This window comes from Triticum aestivum, chromosome 3D (assembly GCF_018294505.1).
Source record: "Triticum aestivum cultivar Chinese Spring chromosome 3D, IWGSC CS RefSeq v2.1, whole genome shotgun sequence".
Taxonomy (NCBI): domain Eukaryota; kingdom Viridiplantae; phylum Streptophyta; class Magnoliopsida; order Poales; family Poaceae; genus Triticum; species Triticum aestivum.
The window spans coordinates 432,781,423-432,803,000 of NC_057802.1; the positions used below are offsets into that span (position 1 = coordinate 432,781,423).

The 21,578-nt window shown below is 48.2% G+C and overlaps 1 protein-coding gene across 1 annotated transcript; it reads right to left on the reverse strand.

Moving 5' to 3' along the window:
* Positions 1 to 3,420: 3,420 nt before the first annotated feature.
* On the reverse strand, positions 3,421 to 6,351 carry LOC123079406 (uncharacterized). The gene is made up of 2 exons (XM_044502176.1): positions 5,203 to 6,351; positions 3,421 to 4,639 (listed from the first exon to the last, which is right to left on the reverse strand). Exons 1-2 carry the CDS (start codon positions 5,987 to 5,989, stop codon positions 3,981 to 3,983), a joined length of 1,446 nt encoding a protein of 481 aa, XP_044358111.1. The 5' UTR covers positions 5,990 to 6,351; the 3' UTR covers positions 3,421 to 3,980.
* Positions 6,352 to 21,578: the final 15,227 nt, after the last annotated feature.

A 21,578-nucleotide genomic window follows, 5' to 3' on the forward strand; every position in this document is an offset into this window, starting at 1 on the left:
CAAGTAACGAGAGCATCTGAAGGGATCTCTGCAAACAGCCGCACGGTGTCCAGGGATGAGGCACCTGCAGCATCGACCGCGGAGCCAGGCGGGGATAGGCCGGGGAGCCAAAACCAAGGCCGCCGATGCCGAACAACGGCGGGCCCCCACCTTCACCCATCCTTGATCTGAAGACGCGTTAGGAGCAGCAGCGACAACAGCAACGGCAGCCGGATCGCTCACCCACTGGAGCATCTGGCAGCCAACGGCGTCAGCGGGGCGAGCTCGTCGTCGGGAAGCCCATGACACGGCCAACGGCGGCTGCAAGGTCAGCAGAACGGCATTGGGGCCAACAAAGGGAGCTCCACGAAGACCATCGTCTTCGGCAGCAGCGACGGGCGGCGTGGCAGGCGTCGGAGTCGCCAGGCACAGATCGGAGCTGGCCCGCGTCTTGGTTGTGGAGGGCCGCAGCGGTTGCAGGCGCCCCCGCATGGCCGGGCCGGCCTTGCGGAAGGCAAGGAAAGTCGCAGCGGCGCCATCCACAGAGGGTAGCGGCAGACGGGCTGAGGCGGCCTCCGTCGTCGTAGCAGTGGTGGTGCTGTTAGAAGGAGTCAGAGAGGCCGGGGCGGCCTCCGTCGTAGCTGCGGTGACGCCGGCAGGAGGCGCCAGAGAGGCCGGAACGGCCGCCGTCGTCGAAGCAGGAGGATACCGGTAGGAGGTGCCCGAGAGGTCGTGGCAGCGGCCGCCGACGCCGGAGCTTGGGGAGCCATGGCGAGCGAATGAACGGAGAGGCATACTGGAGGAGAGGAGAGAGCACGCCACGGGGGTGCCGGATCTGGGCTCGCCGGACACGGAGCAGACCGGAGCGAGGAGATCAAGGCGGCGGCGGCTGCGCGGGCACGCGCACGAGGGCAGGCGCCATTTTCGTCGCTAGAGCGGGCGGTACTTAAGCAGCAAATCACAGTTGAGATTCTTGCTTCATAAGCAGATGGTAGGAGCCGGCCTCCTTTAATTGTAATGAAATTGACTTCAGTTTGACACCGCTAGGCTTTGAGACTATGCTCAAAATTCTTCCGAGAGTTCAAACTATGAAATTAAGTATGTAAGTCAACTAAACAATTGTTTTGTGGTTATATCAAAATACACCAGTGCTGTTAAATGTTAGGACTAGAATCATGTAGTATGAAGTAAGTATTACATGTACAACTCCGCCAATGTTACTCTCTGTGCATTTCTTTTAGAGGTAGTGAGCCACCCCAGGTTTAAGCCTTGGTGGGTTGACTGGTGGATGCTGCGCCTTATTGACCGACCACTGCTCGTTGCTGGGCTGTCCATTTGCTCCTGTCAAGCTTGGAATATCTGGCAGCAGATTGTTACTTTCTGTGTGCTGTTCAGGTGGATGATCATCATTATTATACAAACTGAAACTATTTGGCAGTGGGACCTCTCTTTCTATACGAGCAATGGAAGTATTTCCACAATTCTTCTGATCCCTAATGAGGCATATCTTTGTCCCCTGACACTCCTGGAGTCCAGGCTATTTTCATTTTCTATTTTTGTCATCTGGCTTTATCAACCATGGAAGATACTATGAGAACATATCAGCCACCTTGTTATTCAGGCCTTACGCAGGTCAGTTTCCTGATGTTGATGTACAAAGCTTGCTTCTTACTGAAGGTATGAGAGCATATCGAACACTAAGGCCATTCATAGGTAAGTTTCCTGATGTACAATGCGCAAAGCTTGTGTTGAAACTGATAGCCCGTTGTTTTTTGGCGTATCCCTACGGTTGAAAACAACCAGGAAGGTGTCACCCGACACCGCTGTTACATTCTCCAACTCACAAGAGCCTTCTTTTCCCATGTTGGTGGTGCGGTGATGATGGCGTTCTGGCGTGTTGATTTATTTGTCATATTATGTTTTCAAATAAAGGGGTCTCTCCCCAGTTTCCATTTCTGAAAACTGATAAGACTATTCATTTGTCATATGGGTATTGTTTTTTCTAGATATAAACCGCCATCTGGTAGTAGTTTTCTTTAGATAAATTGTCGTCTGGTAGGTTGATTGCATATGTGCATGCAGGAATCCTCGGGCTTTCTCTTGCTTAGTGCGGTGCTGAACACCTTCACTGTTGTTCTGGCCTGCCTAAATGAACATCTGAGGGATGCAGTTTGCGTAGCCAATTGATGGCATGCTCTGAGCTTGGGTCTTGCCGCCACGACACAGCACCGCGAAACGTCCTGATCACACAACACAACCTTAGCATAACAACCAGCAAGGTTTCGCTGACGGTGCGTGCCGAATCAGTCAATGCTCATGCGGTTAGGCAGGGCGAAGAATCGAGTAAACAAAGATGGCCATATAACCCCAGAAATTTGTCAAGCTGCGCCAAACCAGACGGGGACACCGACGTCGACGCGATTAGCGCGCGAGAGCGACACGGAGAGGAAAGGCGCAGGTCAGAGGAACACACGGAATCGTAGGCAGGCGTCCGTGCGTGCGCGCAGTCAATGCGCATGAATGCCAGTTCATGGTCAAAGGAAGGAACAGAGATTAGTGGCATGCCAAAAAGTTAGCGCCTCTCCAAGACACGGCACTCCGTGGGATGGTGTGATGGTATGGCCTGAAGATCCTATCTCGATTAAACTGCCTATCGTGACACAGAACGCGAGATCTGTCTGAGGGTGCTGCTTTTAGAGCATAATTGGTTTGCTGCCAAAAATTGGCATTGCCAATATTTGGCATTGTGCCAAATATTGGCAACTACTTGGTTGGCTACGAGTTGTTTTGCCTATCTCACATAAAATTACCAATAGTTGGTAAGTCTTGGTATTGCCAATAGTTGGCAATGCCAACATTTAATAAGCCAAATATTGGCAACAAACCAATTATGCTCTTAGTCGGATCTTTGGGAAAGGAGTAGTAACCGATATGGCTAGGCAGGTGAGCGAGGGCGCCTCTTCTTCACACATGACTTTTCACTGGTAACTTTTAAAATGAGCACCGCCATGTCCCAAGTTCAGACGAACTTTCTCGTGTTTTAGCAAACCGACGGCAAATAGGAAGCGAACAGTTACGCGCTCCGTTGTACAGGGCGCTGCTGCAACCTGGCTGGTCCATCGCATCACCCCCTGATCTGCACTGTATCCACAGACACATCAACAGAAAAGAGCATTGATACGTAGAAAAGAGCATTGATGGTCGGCTCAGATGGCTGGTAGCGATCTAGGCGCAGCCAAGGACGTGCCATCGTCGCTGCGCCTTGGCTATCGATAAGATTTGCTCAGCGGTATTCGCAGCACAATTTTGAAAGCGGACGAGTCAGCGGCTGGCTATCCATGAGAGTGAGAGCCGCCGAACGAGTTTTTGAAACAGGCAATGGAGGTCCCTACGACAATGCAAAAGTCAGAGCACATTCAATGCAGAGCCCTAGAGCAGGATTTGAAAATAAATATGCATGCATGCATGGAATCGAATCTATTCGAAGACGACCACCCAAAAGTCAGACAAACATTTCAAAATACAACCCTACTATGTCTCTCTTTGCACAAACCAGGAAGGTGCATTAACCCTACAGACATAGGCACTTTGTACCTCTCTTGAATCTTGATGCTCTGCAGCCGGTAAAATTTGTTCAGGTGTCCATGCGACGAGGGTACACAACGCATGAACGCAAGTAGCCAGATGCGCACGCATGCAAAGTGCTCCTACTATCAACAAAATGGGGCACGTACAAAAAGCCATCGCTGGTTTCCGTCGATGTCGTCTAGCAAATAGCACCGCGTAGTGACCACCGGGAAAGGAAAACGGCGAAGCGATCAGCTCCTACACGTGAAGGCATTCACGTACATTCACAGGAATATGGACAAAACGCATCTGGCCGATGCTACTAGCAGGCAGCCGCACCGCGTCACAGCCCGTGCAAACGTTAACAGAGTGGCAGGCAAGAGGCAACCGAGAGAGAAAAGAATGGTTAATTTGAGTGCTCGGTTAGCGCGGGATCAAGGCTTGCAGATGACCACGAAGCACGGCAGCAGCGCCCTCGGGTTCAGCAGGTAGAGCTCTTCGATGTTGGCGTAGGGCCCCACCTTGCCGGCCAGCGAGTCGAACCCGGTCTGCCCCACGAACTCCCTCACGTTCTCCAGCGGCTTGTGCACCCTCCCGGCGATCACCCTGCACACCAGCAGCGCCCTCCGCGCGCCGCCGGCCGCGGCTGCCGGGTCGTCTTCCTCGTCGGCGGACTCGAAGGCCCGGCCGCTGGTGGACGTGGTGAAGACGCCGACGCCGGCGCCGGCCTTGCCGTCCTTCTTGGAGCTGGAGGAGGAGAAGCCGTGGCGGATGATGCGGCAGACGGCGCACTTGTCGGAGGCGCAGAGGCTGCTGGCGCCGGCGGAGCCGAGCGCGCAGGCGAGCGTGGCGCCGTGGAAGCGCAGCAGCTCGTTGCCGTCGGCGAGGCAGCGCGGGTGCTTCTTGGCCAGCTTGCTCGCCTTGAGCTTCACCGCCTCCCGGTACTCCTCGAAGCGGGCCAGCGTCCGCTGCGTGTTGTGCACCTTGAACACGCGCTCGATCCGCACGCAGCTGCTCTCCGACTTGAGCAGGCTCGTCCGGCAGATGATCTCCACGATCTTCCGCGACGAGTCCCCCTCCACCAGCTCCGTCACTGACACACACCCACCATTATATTAAAGTAAAACAAACACCATTAGACATTATAGCCTACTAGGTGAACACCATCAGACCTACTGCTCCACTGTAAATGTTTCATCATAATGGATGCAGAAAACATGGGAGTGATTGTAGGCTACAAGAGGGGGTGAAAGATCTCGCAGAATCTCAGCCCACATGGCCGCAGTTATTGTGATTTGTGAAAGTCGAAATCCAAAGCATGGATTGGCGTAAAGAGCGGAACACAGATTGTATCTGGAGAAACCTAGCGGTGAAACTGTGAACGTGAAAACTGCAACCTATGCCAGCTGAAGCCACGTAGTAACTTTTTTGAGCTAGAGAAATGGCACTAGTAATTGAAGTGGCACTATCCCGAGTCCACAAGTGTATATTGATTGCAAAAGGCGGTGTATGTTTTTAACCGGCTGCTGAAATGCGAAAAGGATAGGAGTAACATTCCGGTACCCTGAAGATCTACCAACCGGGTGTCCGGGTCGATCTGAACCAGTACCACTACTACCACCAACAAAAGCAATGCGGCGCAGATGTCATCCTCACCTGCATGTTTGGATAGGTGGTGCGCCTCCAGCGCCTCCCATTTGCCGAACTGCTCGGCGCACCTGTGGCAGCTGAGGCCGCCGGACCCCTTGGCGCCGCCGGTCTTGGCGGCGTCGACCTCGCAGGACGCCCGGTGGGCCGTGGCCGCGGGGGCGCCGTCCCTGTCCAGGAGCGGGTTCGGCGACCTCGGCGGCGTGCACCGCATGCTGCCCGCCCGGCACGAGCCGCTGTACTGCAGGCCGTGGCTCCAGCCGGGCCCCGGCGTGCCGGGGCGGAGCGTGCCCACGAAGGACGACACGACGCCGCCGTCGCCGCCGCCCTCCGCCTCGTGCGCGGGCGCTCCTCCCCCCGCCGCCCCGAGGCCGCCGCACCCGCCGAAGCCGGTGATCTTGAGCTCGCAGCGGGAGTTGGTGCTGAGCACCACCTCGTGGGCGATGGGGTTGAGGAACTCGCTGCTGCCGATGGACCGCGGGCTGCAGCTGGGCGGCTGGCCCGGGTGGCGCTTGCTCCCGTGGATGACGTCCCGCAGGTTGGCTATGGAGCGCGAGCACCCCGACCGCGCCGCGCGCTTGGTCATGATGGACGAGAGGTGCCCGCCGGCGCTGGAGCTGGAGCTTGCCTTGGGCTTGGGCACGTGCACCTCCGACGACTGGGACCGGCACTGCAGCGACTTCTTGAGCGCGAACCACACCGTCGGCGCCGGCGCAGGCGCCGGTGCCGCGGCCTTCTCCTCGCCCCGGCCGTCCCCGCCGGCGACGGCGCTCGCGCGCCTCCTCCTCTCGCCCATCTCCTGGTGGTAGCTGGGGCGTGAATGCGAACGTCGTCGGTGAGTCACCGCGGAGCGCGCGTTACTTATGGTAGGCGCAGGCTGGGGCGCCGCGGCAGGAGCATCCCAGCGAGAGATTGAGATAGCGAGCGAGGGAGGGCAGGCGGGCAGAGGCAATTAAACCGTCATGGGGTTGGGCGGCAGTAAAGGCGCGCCACCAAACGAACTGCAGAGCTGCGCCGGTCCGCTGTGCACCGAGGTGAGAGGTGTGGTGTGGTGCAGTCTATGGATACGATACGAGACGCTCGGGAGATTGGTTTCGGGGGGGATGGAGACGGGGACCGAGCGGGCGGGGTGAGGGTGAGGTCTTTGCGAGTAGGAACAAATGTTGATTTGTAAATGGGGACGGGGGCGGCGGGTACAGGTGGGCGCTCAAGACAAGGGGCGCCCATAATTATACCAGCAACAAAAAGGAACCACCCGAGGCCGTGATGCCGGGGCACACGGCACGGGCGCGTGTGTCTCTTTACTATGCATATTAGAGTTGCTTGTAATGCGTATTACTCCCTTCATTTTTATTTACTATGCATATTAGAGTTTGACTGAAGTTAAATTTCGTAAAATTTGACCAAGTTTATGAAAAAATATAAATATTTACGATAACAAATCTATATGATTCGAAAGTAGTTCAATAATGAATCTAATGGTATTTATTTGTAATTTTACATGTTAATATTTTTGTCTATAAACTTTGACAAAGTTTATAAAGCTTGACTTTGACCAAATTTAATAGGGGAGTAAATAAAAACGGAGGGAGTATCGTACACTAGTATCTAGTATATGATACTACCTCCCCAGTGTATAAATGAATTTATTTATTGACATGCATGACACATAGTAGTATAACATTTATTATGATACTCAACCATCTTTTTTCATTTAATACTATATCACCTCATCAAAATTGCCTAGTTGGCATGCATGATATCAACTATGATACTCCCATTACGACCAGCCTTATGCGCGTATGCATATGTAGCATCTTTTAGCCATAGCCAACTGCTATATCCACTGTCATCCAGACCATATCGCTAGATTGTCACCTAGACCAATCTTTGTTGACTCACACGACATATCGCTAGATTGTCATTCAGACCGGTTAAATCTACCGTCTCCCAACTGCTATATCCATTAGCCATAGGTGTTTGATCCTTCACACGTTTCGAAGAGCATCACATACATCGCGTAGCTACGAAGAAGCCTGCAAAATTATTTTCAAGTTTCGTTTCTATAAGAACATAATCGTTGCGGCAATTTCATATTGTCCACTGTTGGCCACACACACTCCCACCTGGTGGCAAAAGAACACGAGAGAAAAAGATGTTGATTTGTCTCCTCTTAGTCACAGAAGACAATACAATACGTATTTCTTAGATCATGTCATGTATGTTTTGTCAGATTATTCTTCGTAAAAATAAACCCACGATAAAGGAATAGCATGAATATCTTAATTTTTAGTGGAACGTTTGCAAATGTGTAGTCACCAGGATGCATTATAGTATTCTAGTATATGGATTTGACAAAGAACACCCGAGAGGAAGTCAAATGCTGATGGAAGACATCATGTTCATGTGAAAGATTTATCGCCGTTGCTTGGGGAGCTGTTGTCGCCCATGGCTCCCGCTCCAACCTCCCCAGAGCTTATTAGCCAAGTGTCAACAGAGGTGCTGCATGGTGTGGCCATCTTGGACTTGGGTCTTGCGGAGGCTCGTGCTAGTTTCTATGATGATAATCTTCCCATCTTGCCTATGCTGGACCCATCAAGTCGGTGATGCCTATGGTTGAGGAGGTTGATGCGGCCGCTATCTTGACGTTTGCTAGTGGGAGTTGCTTGGTTGATGAGAACTACACCAAACACTACAACGAGCTCAGCAATTTCTTTGACAAATGGGTGACTGATCACCATGTATCCGGTAAGACTGTTGGTGACCTCATGAAGGAGAAACCAGAGAAGAACACTTTGGATGACGAGGTTGATAAAGCAAGTGCGTCGACAACTAATTCTGAGGCTCTCTTCGTGAAACAGCTCTATGACTTGCTTGCTAGTTTGGAAGTGGCTAGCCCTGGATCTCGCAAGGCGATTGCTTGCATCCTGACGGACAAGGCTACAACGGGCAAAAATGAGAAGGTGGAAAAGGCTCTCAGGAGCAAATGGCAAGAAGTGTGGCGTCGTAGGAAAGGCATCCGCCGCTGCTTAAATGGATGATCCCCAAAATATTGGACCATTCCCATGGTGGTGTGCGTTGTCTTCACTTCGAGGTGTTCCCGATGGGTGTTCCATTGTGTTTGACCTTGGGTGGCGCCCAAGCTTTTCCAAATAATGATGTCCAGTGCTGTAAGCGTCAAGCCCAGGAATTGGGCTTTGTAGGCGGTGGCCGCCGAGTAGATTCCGTCATTGGCATGCTTCATGATGTTGTCATTGAAGGAAATATGCCCTAGAGGCAATAATAAAGTTGTTATTTTTATTTCCTTATATCATGATAAATGTTTATTATTCATGCTAGAATTGTATTAATCGGAAACTTAGTACATGTGTGAATACATAGACAAAACAGAGTGTCCCTAGTATGCCTCTACTTGACAAGCTCGTTAATCAAAGATGGTTAAGTTTCCTCACCATAGACATGTGTTGTCATTTGATGAACGGGATCAACAAGACCCATCCGTTAACTTAGCATTATGATCGTTTAGTTTATTGCTATTGCTTTCTTCATGACTTGTACATATTCCTCTGACTATGAGATTATGCAACTCCCGAATACTGGAGGAACACCTTGTGTGCTATCAAACGTCACAACGTAACTGGGTGATTATAAAGATGCTCTACAGGTGTCTTCGAAGGTGTTTGTTGGGTTGGCATAGATCGAGATTAGGATTTGTCACTCCGAGTATCGGAGAGGTATCTTTGGGCCCTCTCGGTAATGCACATCACTATAAGCCTTGCAAGCAATGTGACTAATGAGTTAGTTACGGGATGATGCATTACGGAACGAGTAAAGAGACTTTCCGGTGACGAGATTGAACTAGGTATGATGATACCGACGGTCGAATCTCGGGCAAGTAACATACCGATGACAAAGGGAATGACGTATGTTGTTATGCGGTTTGACCGATAAAGATCTTCGTAGAATATGTGGGAACCAATATGAGCATCCAGGTTCCGCTATTGGTTATTGACCGGAGATATGTCTCGGTCATGTCTACATAGTTCTCGAACTCGTAGGGTCCGCACGCTTAACGTTCGATGACTATTTGTATTATGAGTTATGTGTTTTTGGTGACCGAAGTTTGTTTGGAGTCCCGGATGAGATCACGGACATGACAAGGAGTCTCGAAATGGTCGAGAGGTAAATATTGATATATTGGAAGGTAGTATTCGGACACCGGAAGGGTTTCAGAGTGTATCGGGTACATACCGGAGTACCGGAGGGGTTACCGGAACCCCCCGGGGAAAGATATGGGCCATATGGGCCATAGGAGGGAGGCTAACCAGCCCACAAGGGGCTGGTGCGCCCCCCACAAGGGATGAGGCCGAATTGGATTAGGGAAGGGGGTGCCAATGGGCTGGTGCGCCCCCCACAAGGGATGAGGCCGAATTGGATTATGGAAGGGGGCGCCACCCCCCTTTCCTTCTCCTACTCCCTCTCCTTTCCCCCTTTCCCCCTCCACGAGAAGGAAATGAAGGGGGGTGAATCCTACTAGGACTGGGAGTCCTAGTAGGACTCCCCCCTTATGGCGCGCCCCCTAGGGCCGGCCTCCTCCCTCTCCCTACGTGGGCAGGGCACCCCTTGGAGACACAACAATTGTTCCGAGCCGTGTGCGGCCACTACAAAAAAAGACACAGCCGTGACATTTTGGGCCGAACGAATTTTTTTCTGTCATGCTTATGACACTTCTATGACGATAATTGTGACAAAACCCGGTATCATCATAGATGTGGTAGGCTCCTACTTCTATGACAAAAAATCATGACAGAAAATGGGTTTTTCGTCCTGGGCGGGCCGGAGACGCAGCTGCATGACATTCTTTGGGCCGTCCATGACGGAAAAAACCGTGGTAGAAGCGAGGGTAAGGAAAATATCGGGGGAGTTCCCGGTTACGGTGGGTGGATCGGGGGCCGAGCGATGCGCGTTTCTCTCGTACGTACGCGCGTGTGTGCGAGGCGTTGGGCTCTAACTAAACCCGAGCGATTCCACTGCAGGCTACGCGTTACCGAACCCGAGCGATCGATAGATCCCTTGCTGTTAACTGAACCCGAGTGATTGCTTTGCTACTGCTGCTAACTGAAGCCGATCGATGCTGCCTCTGGATGAACAGTGAGCGTTGTTGGGGGGGGGGGGTTGGATGAACAGTTCCTGGTGGGGGCTTGGATGGATAGGACCCGGTGGTAGTAGAGGCCGTTGCCGCTGGATGAACAAGACCCCGATCGAGCCGGTTGGGGGTGGATGAATAGGACCCCGTGGAGGGCTGGATGAACATGACCCCGTGGAGGGCTGGTTGAACAATAGCCGGTGGAGGCTGGATGAACAGTAGCCCGTGGAGGGGTGGTTGAACATGATCCCGTGGAGAGGGCTGGTTGAACAGTAGCCGGTGGAGGCTGGATGAACAGGAGCCCGTGGATGAACAGTCGCAGGTGGAGGCTGGAGGAGGTCGACGGTGGATGAACAGTAGCCCGTGGAGGCAGTCGACGGTGGAGATGAATAGTATCCCGTGGAGTCACGTTTTGCGGTACGCCACACCCCTCCCGATGAACAGGACCCCTGTTTCAACCGTAGCGCTCCAACACAAGTCCGTTTCCTCCGTTTTGCGGTACGCCACACCTCTCCCGATCAACAGGACCCTGTTTTGACCGTAGGAGGTCCAAGAGAAGTCCGTTTCCTCCATTTTGCGGTACGCCAGACCCCTCCCGATGAACAAGATCCCGTTTCGACCGTGGCCGGTCAAACACAAGGCCGTTTCCTCTGTTCTGCGGTACGCCACGCCTCGTTTCCATTGGTTGTTCCGTCCAAGCCGATTGGCCTCCGATGAACAGCACACATTCCATTGCCTCCCAATGAACACGACTGCTACCTCTTGAGCACTGCGTTGATTTTCCCTTCAAGAGGAAAGGGTGATGCAGTAAAGTAGCGTAAGTATTTCCCTCAGTTTTTGAGAACCAAGGTATCAATCCAGTAGGAGGCCACGCACGAGTCCCTCTCACCTACACAAACAAATAAATCCTCGCAACCAACGCAATAAAGGGGTTGTCAATCCCTTCACGGTCACTTACGAGAGTGAGATCTGATACATATGATAAGATAATATTTTTGGTATTTTTATGATAAAGATGCAAAGTAAAATAAAAGCAAAATAAACGGCGCCAGAAATAGCTTGTTGTCGGGAGATTAAATATGATGGGAAATAGACCCGGGGGCCATAGGTTTCACTAGTGGCTTCTCTCGAGAGCATAAGTATTACGGTGGGTAAACAAACTACTGTTGAGCAATTGACAGAATTGAGCATAGTTATGAGAATATCTAGGTATGATCATGTATATCGGCATCACGTCCGTGACAAGTAGACCGACTCCTGCCTGCATCTACTACTATTACTCCACACATCGACCGCTATCCAGCATGCATCTAGAGTATTAAGTTCAAAAGAACAGAGTAACGCTTTAAGTAAGATGACATGATGTAGAGGGATAAACTCATGCAATATGATATAAACCCCATCTTGTTATCCTCGATGGCAACAATACAATACGTGCCTTGCTGCCCCTACTGTCACTGGGAAAGGACACCGCAAGATTGAACCCAAAGCTAAGCACTTCTCCCATTGCAAGAAAGATCAATCTAGTAGGCCAAACCAAACTGATAATTCGAAGAGACTTGCAAAGATAACCAATCATACATAAAAGAATTCAGAGAAGATTCAAATATTGTTCATAGATAAACTTGATCATAAACCCACAATTCATCGGTCTCAACAAACACACCACAAAAGAAGATTACATCGAATAGATCTCCACAAGAGAGGGGGAGAACATTGTATTGAGATCCAAAAAGAGAGAAGAAGCCATCTAGCTAATAACTATGGACCCGAAGGTCTGAGGTAAACTACTCACACATCATCGGAGAGGCTATGGTGTTGATGTAGAAGCCCTCCGTGATCGATGCCCCCTCCGGCGGAGCTCCGGAAAAGACCCAAAGATGGGATCTCATGGGTACAGAAGGTTGCGGCGGTGGAATTAGGTTTTTGGCTCCGTATCTGGTAGTTTGGGGGTACGTAGGTATATATAGGAGGAAGAAGTACGTCGGTGGAGCAATGTGGGGCCCACGAGGGTGGAGGGCGCGCCCAGGGGGGTAGGCGCGCCCCCTACCTCGTGCCTTCTTGGTAGCTTTCTTGATGTAGGGTCCAAGTCCTCTGGATCACGTTCGTTCCGAAAATCACGTTCCCGAAGGTTTCATTCCGTTTGGACTCCGTTTGATATTCTTTTTCTGCGAAACTCTGAAATAGGCAAAAAACAGCAATTCTGGGCTGGGCCTCCGGTTAATAGGTTAGTCCCAAAAATAATATAAAAGTGTATACTAAAGCCCATTAATGTCCAAAACAAAATATAATATAGCATGGAACAATAAAAAATTATAGATACGTTGGAGACGTATCAAGCATCCCCAAGCTTAATTCCTGCTCGTCCTCGAGTAGGTAAATGATAAAAACAGAATTTTTGATGTGGAATGCTACTTGGCATAATTTCAATGTAATTCTCTTAATTGTGGTGTAAATATTCAGATCTGAAAGATTCAAGACAAAAGTTTAATATTGACATAAAAATAATAATACTTCAAGCATACTAACTAAGCAATTATGCCTTCTCAAAATAACATGGCCAAAGAAAGTTATCCCTACAAAATCATATAGTCTGGCTATGCTCTATCTTCACCACACAAAGTATTTAAATCATGCACAACCCCGATGACAAGCCAAGCAATTGTTTCATACTTTTGGTGTTCTCAAACTTTTTCAATCTTCACGCAATACATGAGCGTGAGCCATGGACATAGCACTATATGTGGAATAGAATGGTGGTTGTGGAGAAGACAAAAAAGGGAGAAGATAGTCTCACATCAACTAGGCGTATCAACGGGCTATGGAGATGCCCATTAATAGATATCAATGTGAGTGAGTAGGGATTGCCATGCAACGGATGCACTAGAGCTATAAGTATATGAAAGCTCAACAAAAGGAACTAAGTGGGTGTGCATCCAACTCGCTTGCTCACGAAGACCTAGGGCATTTTGAGGAAGCCCATCATTGGAATATACAAGCCAAGTTCTATAATGAAAATTTCCCACTAGTATATGAAAGTGATATCATAGGAGACTCTCTATCATGAAGATCATGGTGCTGCTTCGAAGCACAAGTGTGGTAAAAGGATAGTAACATTGTCCCTTCTCTCTTTTTCTCTCATCATTGTTTTTTATTTGGGCCTTTTCTCTTTTTTATGGCCTCTTTTTTTTTAGTCCGGAGTCTCATCCCGACTTGTGGGGGAATCATAGTCTCCATCATCCTTTCCTCACTTGGGACAATGCTCTAAAAAAATGATGATCATCACACTTTTATTTACTTACAACTCAACAATTACAACTCAATACTTAGAACAAAATATGACTCTATGTGAATGCCTCCGGCGGTGTACCGGGATATGCAATGAATCAAGAGTGACATGTATGAAAGAATTATGAACGGTGGCTTTGCCACAAATACGATGTCAACTACATGATCATGCGAAGCAATATGACAATAATGGAGCGTGTCATAGTAAACGAAACGGTGGTAAGTTGCATGGCAATATATCTCGGAATGGCTATGGAAATGCCATGATAGGTAGGTATGGTGGCTGTTTTGAGGAAGGTATATGGTGGGTGTATTATACCGGCGAAAAGTGCGCAGTATTAGAGAGGCTAGCAATGGTGGAAGAAAGAAAAGTGCGTATAATCCATGGACTCAACATTAGTCATAAAGAACTCATATATTTATTGCAAAAATCTGCAAGTTATCAAAGCAAAGTATTACACGCATGCTCCTAGGGGGATAGATTGGTAGGAAAAGACCATCGCTCGTCCCCGACCGCCACTCATAAGGAAGACAATCAATAAATAAATCATGCTCCGACTTCATCACATAACGGTTTACCATACGTGCATGCTACGGGAATCACAAACTTTAACACAAGTATTTCTCAAATTCACAACTACTCAACTATCATGACTCTAATATCATCATCTCCATATCTGAAAACAATTACCAAGCATCTAACTTCTCATAGTATTCAACACACTCATAAGAAAATTTGTTTTACTAATCTTGAATGCCTATCATAATTAAAGCAAATTACCACGCTGTTTTGTAGAACTCTCAAAATAATATAAGTGAAGCATGAGAGAACAATAGTTTCTATAAAACAAATCCACCACCGTGCTCTAAAAGATATAAGTGAAGCACTAGAGCAAAAACTATATAACTCAAAAGATATAAGTGAAGCACATAGAGTATTCTAACAATTTCCGAATCATGTGTGTCTCTCGCAAAAGGTGTGTACAGCAAGGATGATTGTGGCAAACTAACAAACAAATACTCAAATAATACAAGACGCTCCAAGCAAAACACATATCATGGGGTGAATAAAAATATAGCTCCAAGTAAAGTTACCGATGGAAGTAGACGAAAGAGGGGATGCCTTCCGGGGCATCCCCAAGCTTTGGCTTTTAGGTGTCCTTAGATGATCTTGGGGTGCCATGGGCATCCCCAAGCTTAGGCTCGTGCCACTCCTTGTTCCATAATCCATCAAATCTTTTACCCAAAACTTTAAAACTTCACAACACAATCAGCAGAAAATCTCGTGAGCTCCGTTAGCGAAAAAAAAACACCACTTCAAGGTACTGTAATGAACTCATTCTTTATTTATATTGGTGTTAAACCTAATTTATTCCAACTTCTCTATGGTTTATAAACTATTTTACTAGCCATAGATTCATCAAAATAAGCAAACAACACACGAAAAACAGAATCTGTCAAAAACAGAACAGTCTGTAGTAATCTGTAACTAACGCAAACTTCTGGAACTCCAAAAATTCAGACAAAATAGGAAGACCTAGACAATTTGTTTATTGATCAGCAGCAATTGGAATCAATATTTTATCTCGTTCTGGTGATTTTTAACAATTATTTTCGTGAACAGAAAGTTTCTGGAATTTTCAGCAAGATCAAATAACTAGCATCCAAGAAGATCCTATAGGTTAAACTTGGCACAAACACTAATTAAAACACATCTAACCAGAGGCTAGATCAAATATTTGTTCCTAAACAGAAGCAAGAATAAAAAAACTAAAAATAAAATTGGGTTGCCTCCCAACAAGCGCTATCGTTTAACGCCCCTAGCTAGGCATAAGAGCAAGGATAGATCTAGGTATTGCCATAATAATAGGATAGATCATTAAAACTCATTTCATATTCTCTACGTTCAGCAGCAAGTTTCCTTTGGGGAAAGCAAAAGTAATCAAAAGGGCTAAATTTAATGGGACAAAAGTCCCCAAGATCAACTTTAGGAGGTATAGGTTCCTCCTTCGGCCCTTCGTATTGCACAACCAATTCATCATTATAAGCATTCTTTTGACAGAACTTTGTGAGTCTATACTCGAGAGAATATCCTAGCTCATTATTTCGAATAGCCAAATCATTATTAAGTTCAGAAATTCTATCAACTAGAACATTGGTAGGAACCCTTTTTCTAAGATTTTCATTGAAAGCAACATAGTCTAGAGATTGAAAACGCATTATTTCTTCTTGATCAAAGAGGATAGCCTCTATGGGAGGACGGCCAGCGTCCACCCTATAATGCGCAAAGATTTCTTTGGCCTCTTTTATCATAAATCTAAACTCATGAGCCAAAAAGATAGTAGCGGCACGCTTAACAGAAGAATGCTCAATATTAGAAAATTCTAGGAAAATCCTTTGTATGCAAGGATGCAAGTGCATAAATTGTCTTTCAAGTTCAACTACAAGCATGGTGATTGCGTCCGCAAGACTACTAGTTCTATGAAGAATAGAACTACCCATAGAAGGCAAAGCACCGGCACAAGTAAAGAAATCTTGGATAACTCCTTTTCCAATAATATTACCACTACCAATTCGGAATTTTTTTGTATCTAAGATAGGGGGTTCTTCAGCAGGAGCATCCGAATTTTCCATGATATTATTATTGTCCATATCGACAATAATTTCCCCAATTTCAGACATAACGGCAGAAAGAGCAATGGGCAAAAAGAGAGAGGAAGGCGGACGAAAAAGAGAGGGTGAATAAAACGGCAAGGGTGAAGTGGGGGAGAGGAAAACGAGAGGCAAATGGCAAATAATGTAATGCGGGAGATAAGGGTTTGTGATGGGTACTTGGTATGTTGACTTTTGCGTAGACTCCCCGGCAACGGCGCCAGAAATGGCTCGTTGTCGGGAGTCAAATCTTGACTTGACTTCGCATAAGCCTCCCCGGCAACGGCGCTAGAAATCCTTCTTGCTACCTCTTGAGCACTGCGTTGGTTTTCCCTTGAAGAGGAAAGGGTGATGCAGTAAAGTAGCGTAAGTATTTCCCTCGGTTTTTAAGAACCAAGGTATCAATCCAGTAGGAGGCCACGCACGAGTCCAAAGAAAGTTATCCCTACAAAATAACATGGCCAAAGAAAGTTATCCCTACAAAATCATATAGTCTGGCTATGCTCTATCTTCACCACACAAAGTATTTAAATCATGCACAACCCCGATGACAAGCCAAGAAATTGTTTCATACTTTTGGTGTTCTCAAACTTTTTCAATCTTCACGCAATACATGTCAGCCTCCCACTATGCTGGGTCCCAGCTAGCAGGGGGAGTATTCATTTTTTTGTGCGTAATAAGGAGGCACTTCCTTGCGTGCGAAGATAAAGCCGGTGGGTCCGACCTGTCAGCGGGGGGAATGTTTTTTCGAGAAATACAGAGGCCCTTTCGGTGGGTCCCAGATGTCAGGTGGAGGAATCATTATTTTGCGCGCAATAAGGAGGCATTTCCTTGTGTGCGGCCGTGGACCCAGCTATTAGCCTCTCCACGTACAGTCCATGTCCGATGGATGTCGTTTGTTGACCACGTTGACCACGGCGCGCCGAGAGCACCAGGGCGGTGGTGTTTGGGGAACGTAGTATTTCAAAAAAATTTACCTACGATCATACAAGATCTATCTAGGAGAAGCATAGCAACGAGCGGGGAGAGTGTGTCTACGTACCCTTGTAGACCGAAAGCGGAAGCGTTTAGTAACACGGTTGATGTAGTCGAACGTCTTCACGATCCAACCGATCCAAGTACCGAACGTACGAAACCTCCGCGATCAGCACACGTTCAGCTCGGTGACGTCCCTCGAACTCATGATCCAGTTGAGGCCGAGGGAGAGTTCCGTCAGCACGACGGCATGGTGACGGTGATGATGAAGTTACCGGCGCAGGGCCTCGCCTAAGCACTATGACGATATGACCGAGGTGTGTAACTGTGGAAGGGGGCACCACACACGGCTAAAAGATCAACTTGTGTGTTCTAGGGTGCCCCCTCCCCACGTATATAAAGGAGGGAGGAGGGGAGAGCCGGCCGACCCCTAGGGCGCTCCCAAGAGGGGAGTCCTACTAGGACTCCTTGTCCTAGTAGGATTCCACCAAAAGGGAGAGAGGGGGAAGGAAGGAGAGGGAGAGGGAGTAGGAAAGGGGGGCGCCGCCCCCCTTCCCTTTTCTAATTCAGACTGCTAAGGGGGGGGGCCTGCCCTGGCTGCCCTCCTCTCTCTCCAACAAGGCCCATGGTGGCCCATTAGTTCCCCCGGGAGTTCTGGTAACCCCTCCGACACTCCGGTTTTACCCGAAACTATCTGGCACACTTCCGGTGTCCGAATAACATGGTCCAATATATCAATCTTTATGTCTCGATCATTTCGAGACTCCTCGTCATGTCCATGATCTCATCTGGGACTCCGAACAAACTTTGGTCATCAAAAACACATAACTCATAATACAAATCGTCATCGAACGTTAAGCGTGCGGACCCTATGGGTTCGAGAACTATGTAGACATGACCGAGACACATCTCCGGTCAATAACCAATAGCGGAACCTGGATGCTCATATTGGCTCCTACATATTCTATGAAGATCTTTATCGGTCAAACCGCATAACAACATACGTTGTTCCCTTTGTGATCGGTATGTTAGTTGTCTGAGATTCGATCGTCGGTATCACCATACCTAGTTCAATCTTGTTACCGGCAAGTCTCTTTAGTCATTCTGTAACGCATCATCCCGCAACTAACTCATTGGTCACATTGCTTGCAAGGCTTATAGTGATGATCATTACCGAGAGGGCCTAGAGATACCTCTCCGATACACGGAGTGCCAAATCCTAATCCCGATCTATGCCAACTCAACAAACACCATCAGAGAGACCTGTAGAGCATCTTTATAATCACCCAGTTACATTGTGACGTTTGATAGCACACAAGGTGTTCCTCCGGTATTCGGGAGTTGCATAATCTCATAGTCAGAGGAACATGTATAAGTCATGATGAAAGCATTAGCAATAAAACTAAACGATCATATGTGCTAAGCTAATGGATGGGTCTTGTCCATCACATCATTCTCTAATGATGTGACCCCATTCATCAAATGACAACACATGTCTATGGTCAGGAAACTTAACCATCTTTGATTAACGAGCTAGTCTAGTAGAGGCATACTAGGGACACTCTGTTTGTCTATGTATTCACACATGTACTTTCCGGTTAATACAATTCTAGCATGAATAATAAACATTTATCATGATATAAGGAAATATAAATAACAACTTTATTATTGCCTCTAGGGAATATTTCCTTCAGTCTCCCACTTGCACCAGAGTCAATAATCTAGATTACATCACTACTGCAGGATGTTGCTAATGCGACACTACGATCAGAGACCCTTCGAGAAACTATGTGCGATGCCATAATCGTAAACGGTGCTGTATGAAAACGTCAAAAAAGGTGAAACATTTGCGATGGAGGATGCATCAAACACGGTTCAGATTTTAGTTGCGTGTGCGATCCAGGGCATATGGTTCAGTCCAATGAACTATTTGCGATGAGGCGGATCAAAAGAAACGGGCAGCCTGATGAAGGCGTGTGTGATACAGAGTATATGGTTCACTCGGATGAACTGTTTGCGATTAGGCAACACAAAAGAAACGGGCAACCAGATGAAGGTGTGTACGATATACAACATACGGTTCACTCGGATGAACTGTTTGTGATTAGGCAACACAAAAGAAACGGCCAGCCAGATCAAGGTGTGTGTGATTGAGGGCATACGCTTCAAAAGGATTAACTGTTTGCGATTAGGCAACAGAACAGAAATGGGTAAGCCAGATCAAAGTGTCTGCGATTGATGGCATACATTTCACATGGATGAATTGTTTGCGATTAGCCACAACAAACTGAAACACTTAGATAGATCAACGTGTGTGCTCTAGACGGGCACACCCATTCTAATTAAAAGACGTGTGCTGACATTGTCTATTGCGGTGCACCCTATGGTGCAAACGCCACGTACGTGGCCGAGAAGGCGTACGTGCCCACTTTACGCCTTCCGAGAATAGTGCCGCACTTATAACCGTCAGTAAATTTTGAGCATGCGTCCCGTCACATTCCAAATTGCAAACCTGTTCACACCGATCAAAACCTAAACGGTTTCCCACTTAGGAGCATATTACTACGCGGTTATAAATACTACTACTCCAAGATGACTGCACATTTCTCCTCAACTCCTCATCCACAAAAAGTCAAAAACAAACAAGTCATTCATCATCGTTCCCTTGCGTCCGCCATGGCCAGCGTGAGTTCTGGGTCGAGAGATTGCCACCAGGGAGAGGCAAGCCTGGAAGCGGGAGCACGAGAGATGTCCCGCCTTGCCGCGATAGCAGCCAACATGTCCCGCCACATGACTGTAGCAGCAGAGAGGTCCCGCCGCGCTGCCGAAGCAGCACGGAGGACCCGCCGCGCCGTCGATGCAGCACACTGGTCCGGCCGCGCCGCGGAAGCAGAAGAGATGTCCCGCCATGCCGCGAATGCAGCAGAGATGTCCTCCCTTGCCGCGCGGCCTGGGAAAATGCCTTGCGGGAAGGCGAGGACTCTTACAGGCGCATGCGTGCCCTCGTCCATAGGCAGATGGATTAGATCTCCAGGTGGGCGAGGTTGCAGGATGACCTGCAAGCCTCGTTTGAACAGTCTACCGACGTCATCCGACAACTAAATGAGAGCAATGCGAAGCTTCGGGCCAGGCGTGACCTGCTGAGGGCGAAGATCGTCGGAAGTGCGGAGCAGCAGGAGCAGACCACTGCCTTGTTGAAGAGGACCGGCGTCATCGTCGAGAAACTTATGGACGAGAATAACAAGCTGTGCATCGAGCGCAGAAGGCTGGTGGAGGCATCCATGGATGCTCTCAAGCAGCATCTTGAGGACAAGAAAGAGCTCGTCGCCGCTTGCCGCGGAGACTAGTTCCTGCGGCCTGCAGCAACGCATCAAGAAAGTAGAGATCAGCGAGCCAGATCATTGTCTTCCTTCTTCTTTTGCCCTTGTGTATTTCGGGCGTTGCCGCATGTGGCTTTTTTAATTATGTTTCTAAATATGTAAGACAATTATTATCCACCGTCATCGTCCTTATATTCATCATGCTTGCTATAAGTCGCAGTCGTTGCTATATAGGTCCGTCGGATCTTACATCAAGATCCGTGCAAAACTTTCTTTTCAGATTTTCATTTTTCTCTCTTAAATCTCAGTCCAGTGAGACATATAGCCACGCCATAGAACAGGTGCTCGGGTGCCATTAATGGAGACGTTGGGAGGGAGGTGCACGGCGGGTAGCGGTCAAAGGGCTCTCCTCCCGATGAGCATGCGCAGGGGTCTGATCGCACGCCTCCCGTACTCAAATAGCTACCCCGCATGGCACCTCCTAGCCAATAAAAAAGGGGACGCGTGGCCGCACGTAATTGGTTAGTCGAACGCCCGCGGTTTCAATAATACTTGTGTTTCCGATTTGTAACGTGACATCACTTGTTCCAAAATGACTTTGTTGATTGTTAATGTGTGGGCCTTCGCAAATCAGACAGAAAAATTACCGCAGCATGTTCGTGCCATGTCATGAGACCATGCCAAGTTTCATGATTTTCAGGTGTGTTTTGGAATTACAGGAATTAAAAAACCAAGTTTCTCAATCTTTCCGGCCGAGCCACGATGCCCAGATGTTTGAATTTCACTCCAATCTCTTGCATGGGACCTAGAAATTCACCCAAGGACACACATGTGATTTTTCAAACAACTTTGGCGCACCGGAGCCTGTGCTTGTAGTTCAAATTTGAATTATGCACATTAAATGCCCAGAAACTCAATTAATGTATAAAAAAGGCGAAACGAGCCCGGAATAATTCCAAAATTTAGCATGGTACTTATATTTGGTCTAATCTGGCTGTGTAAAA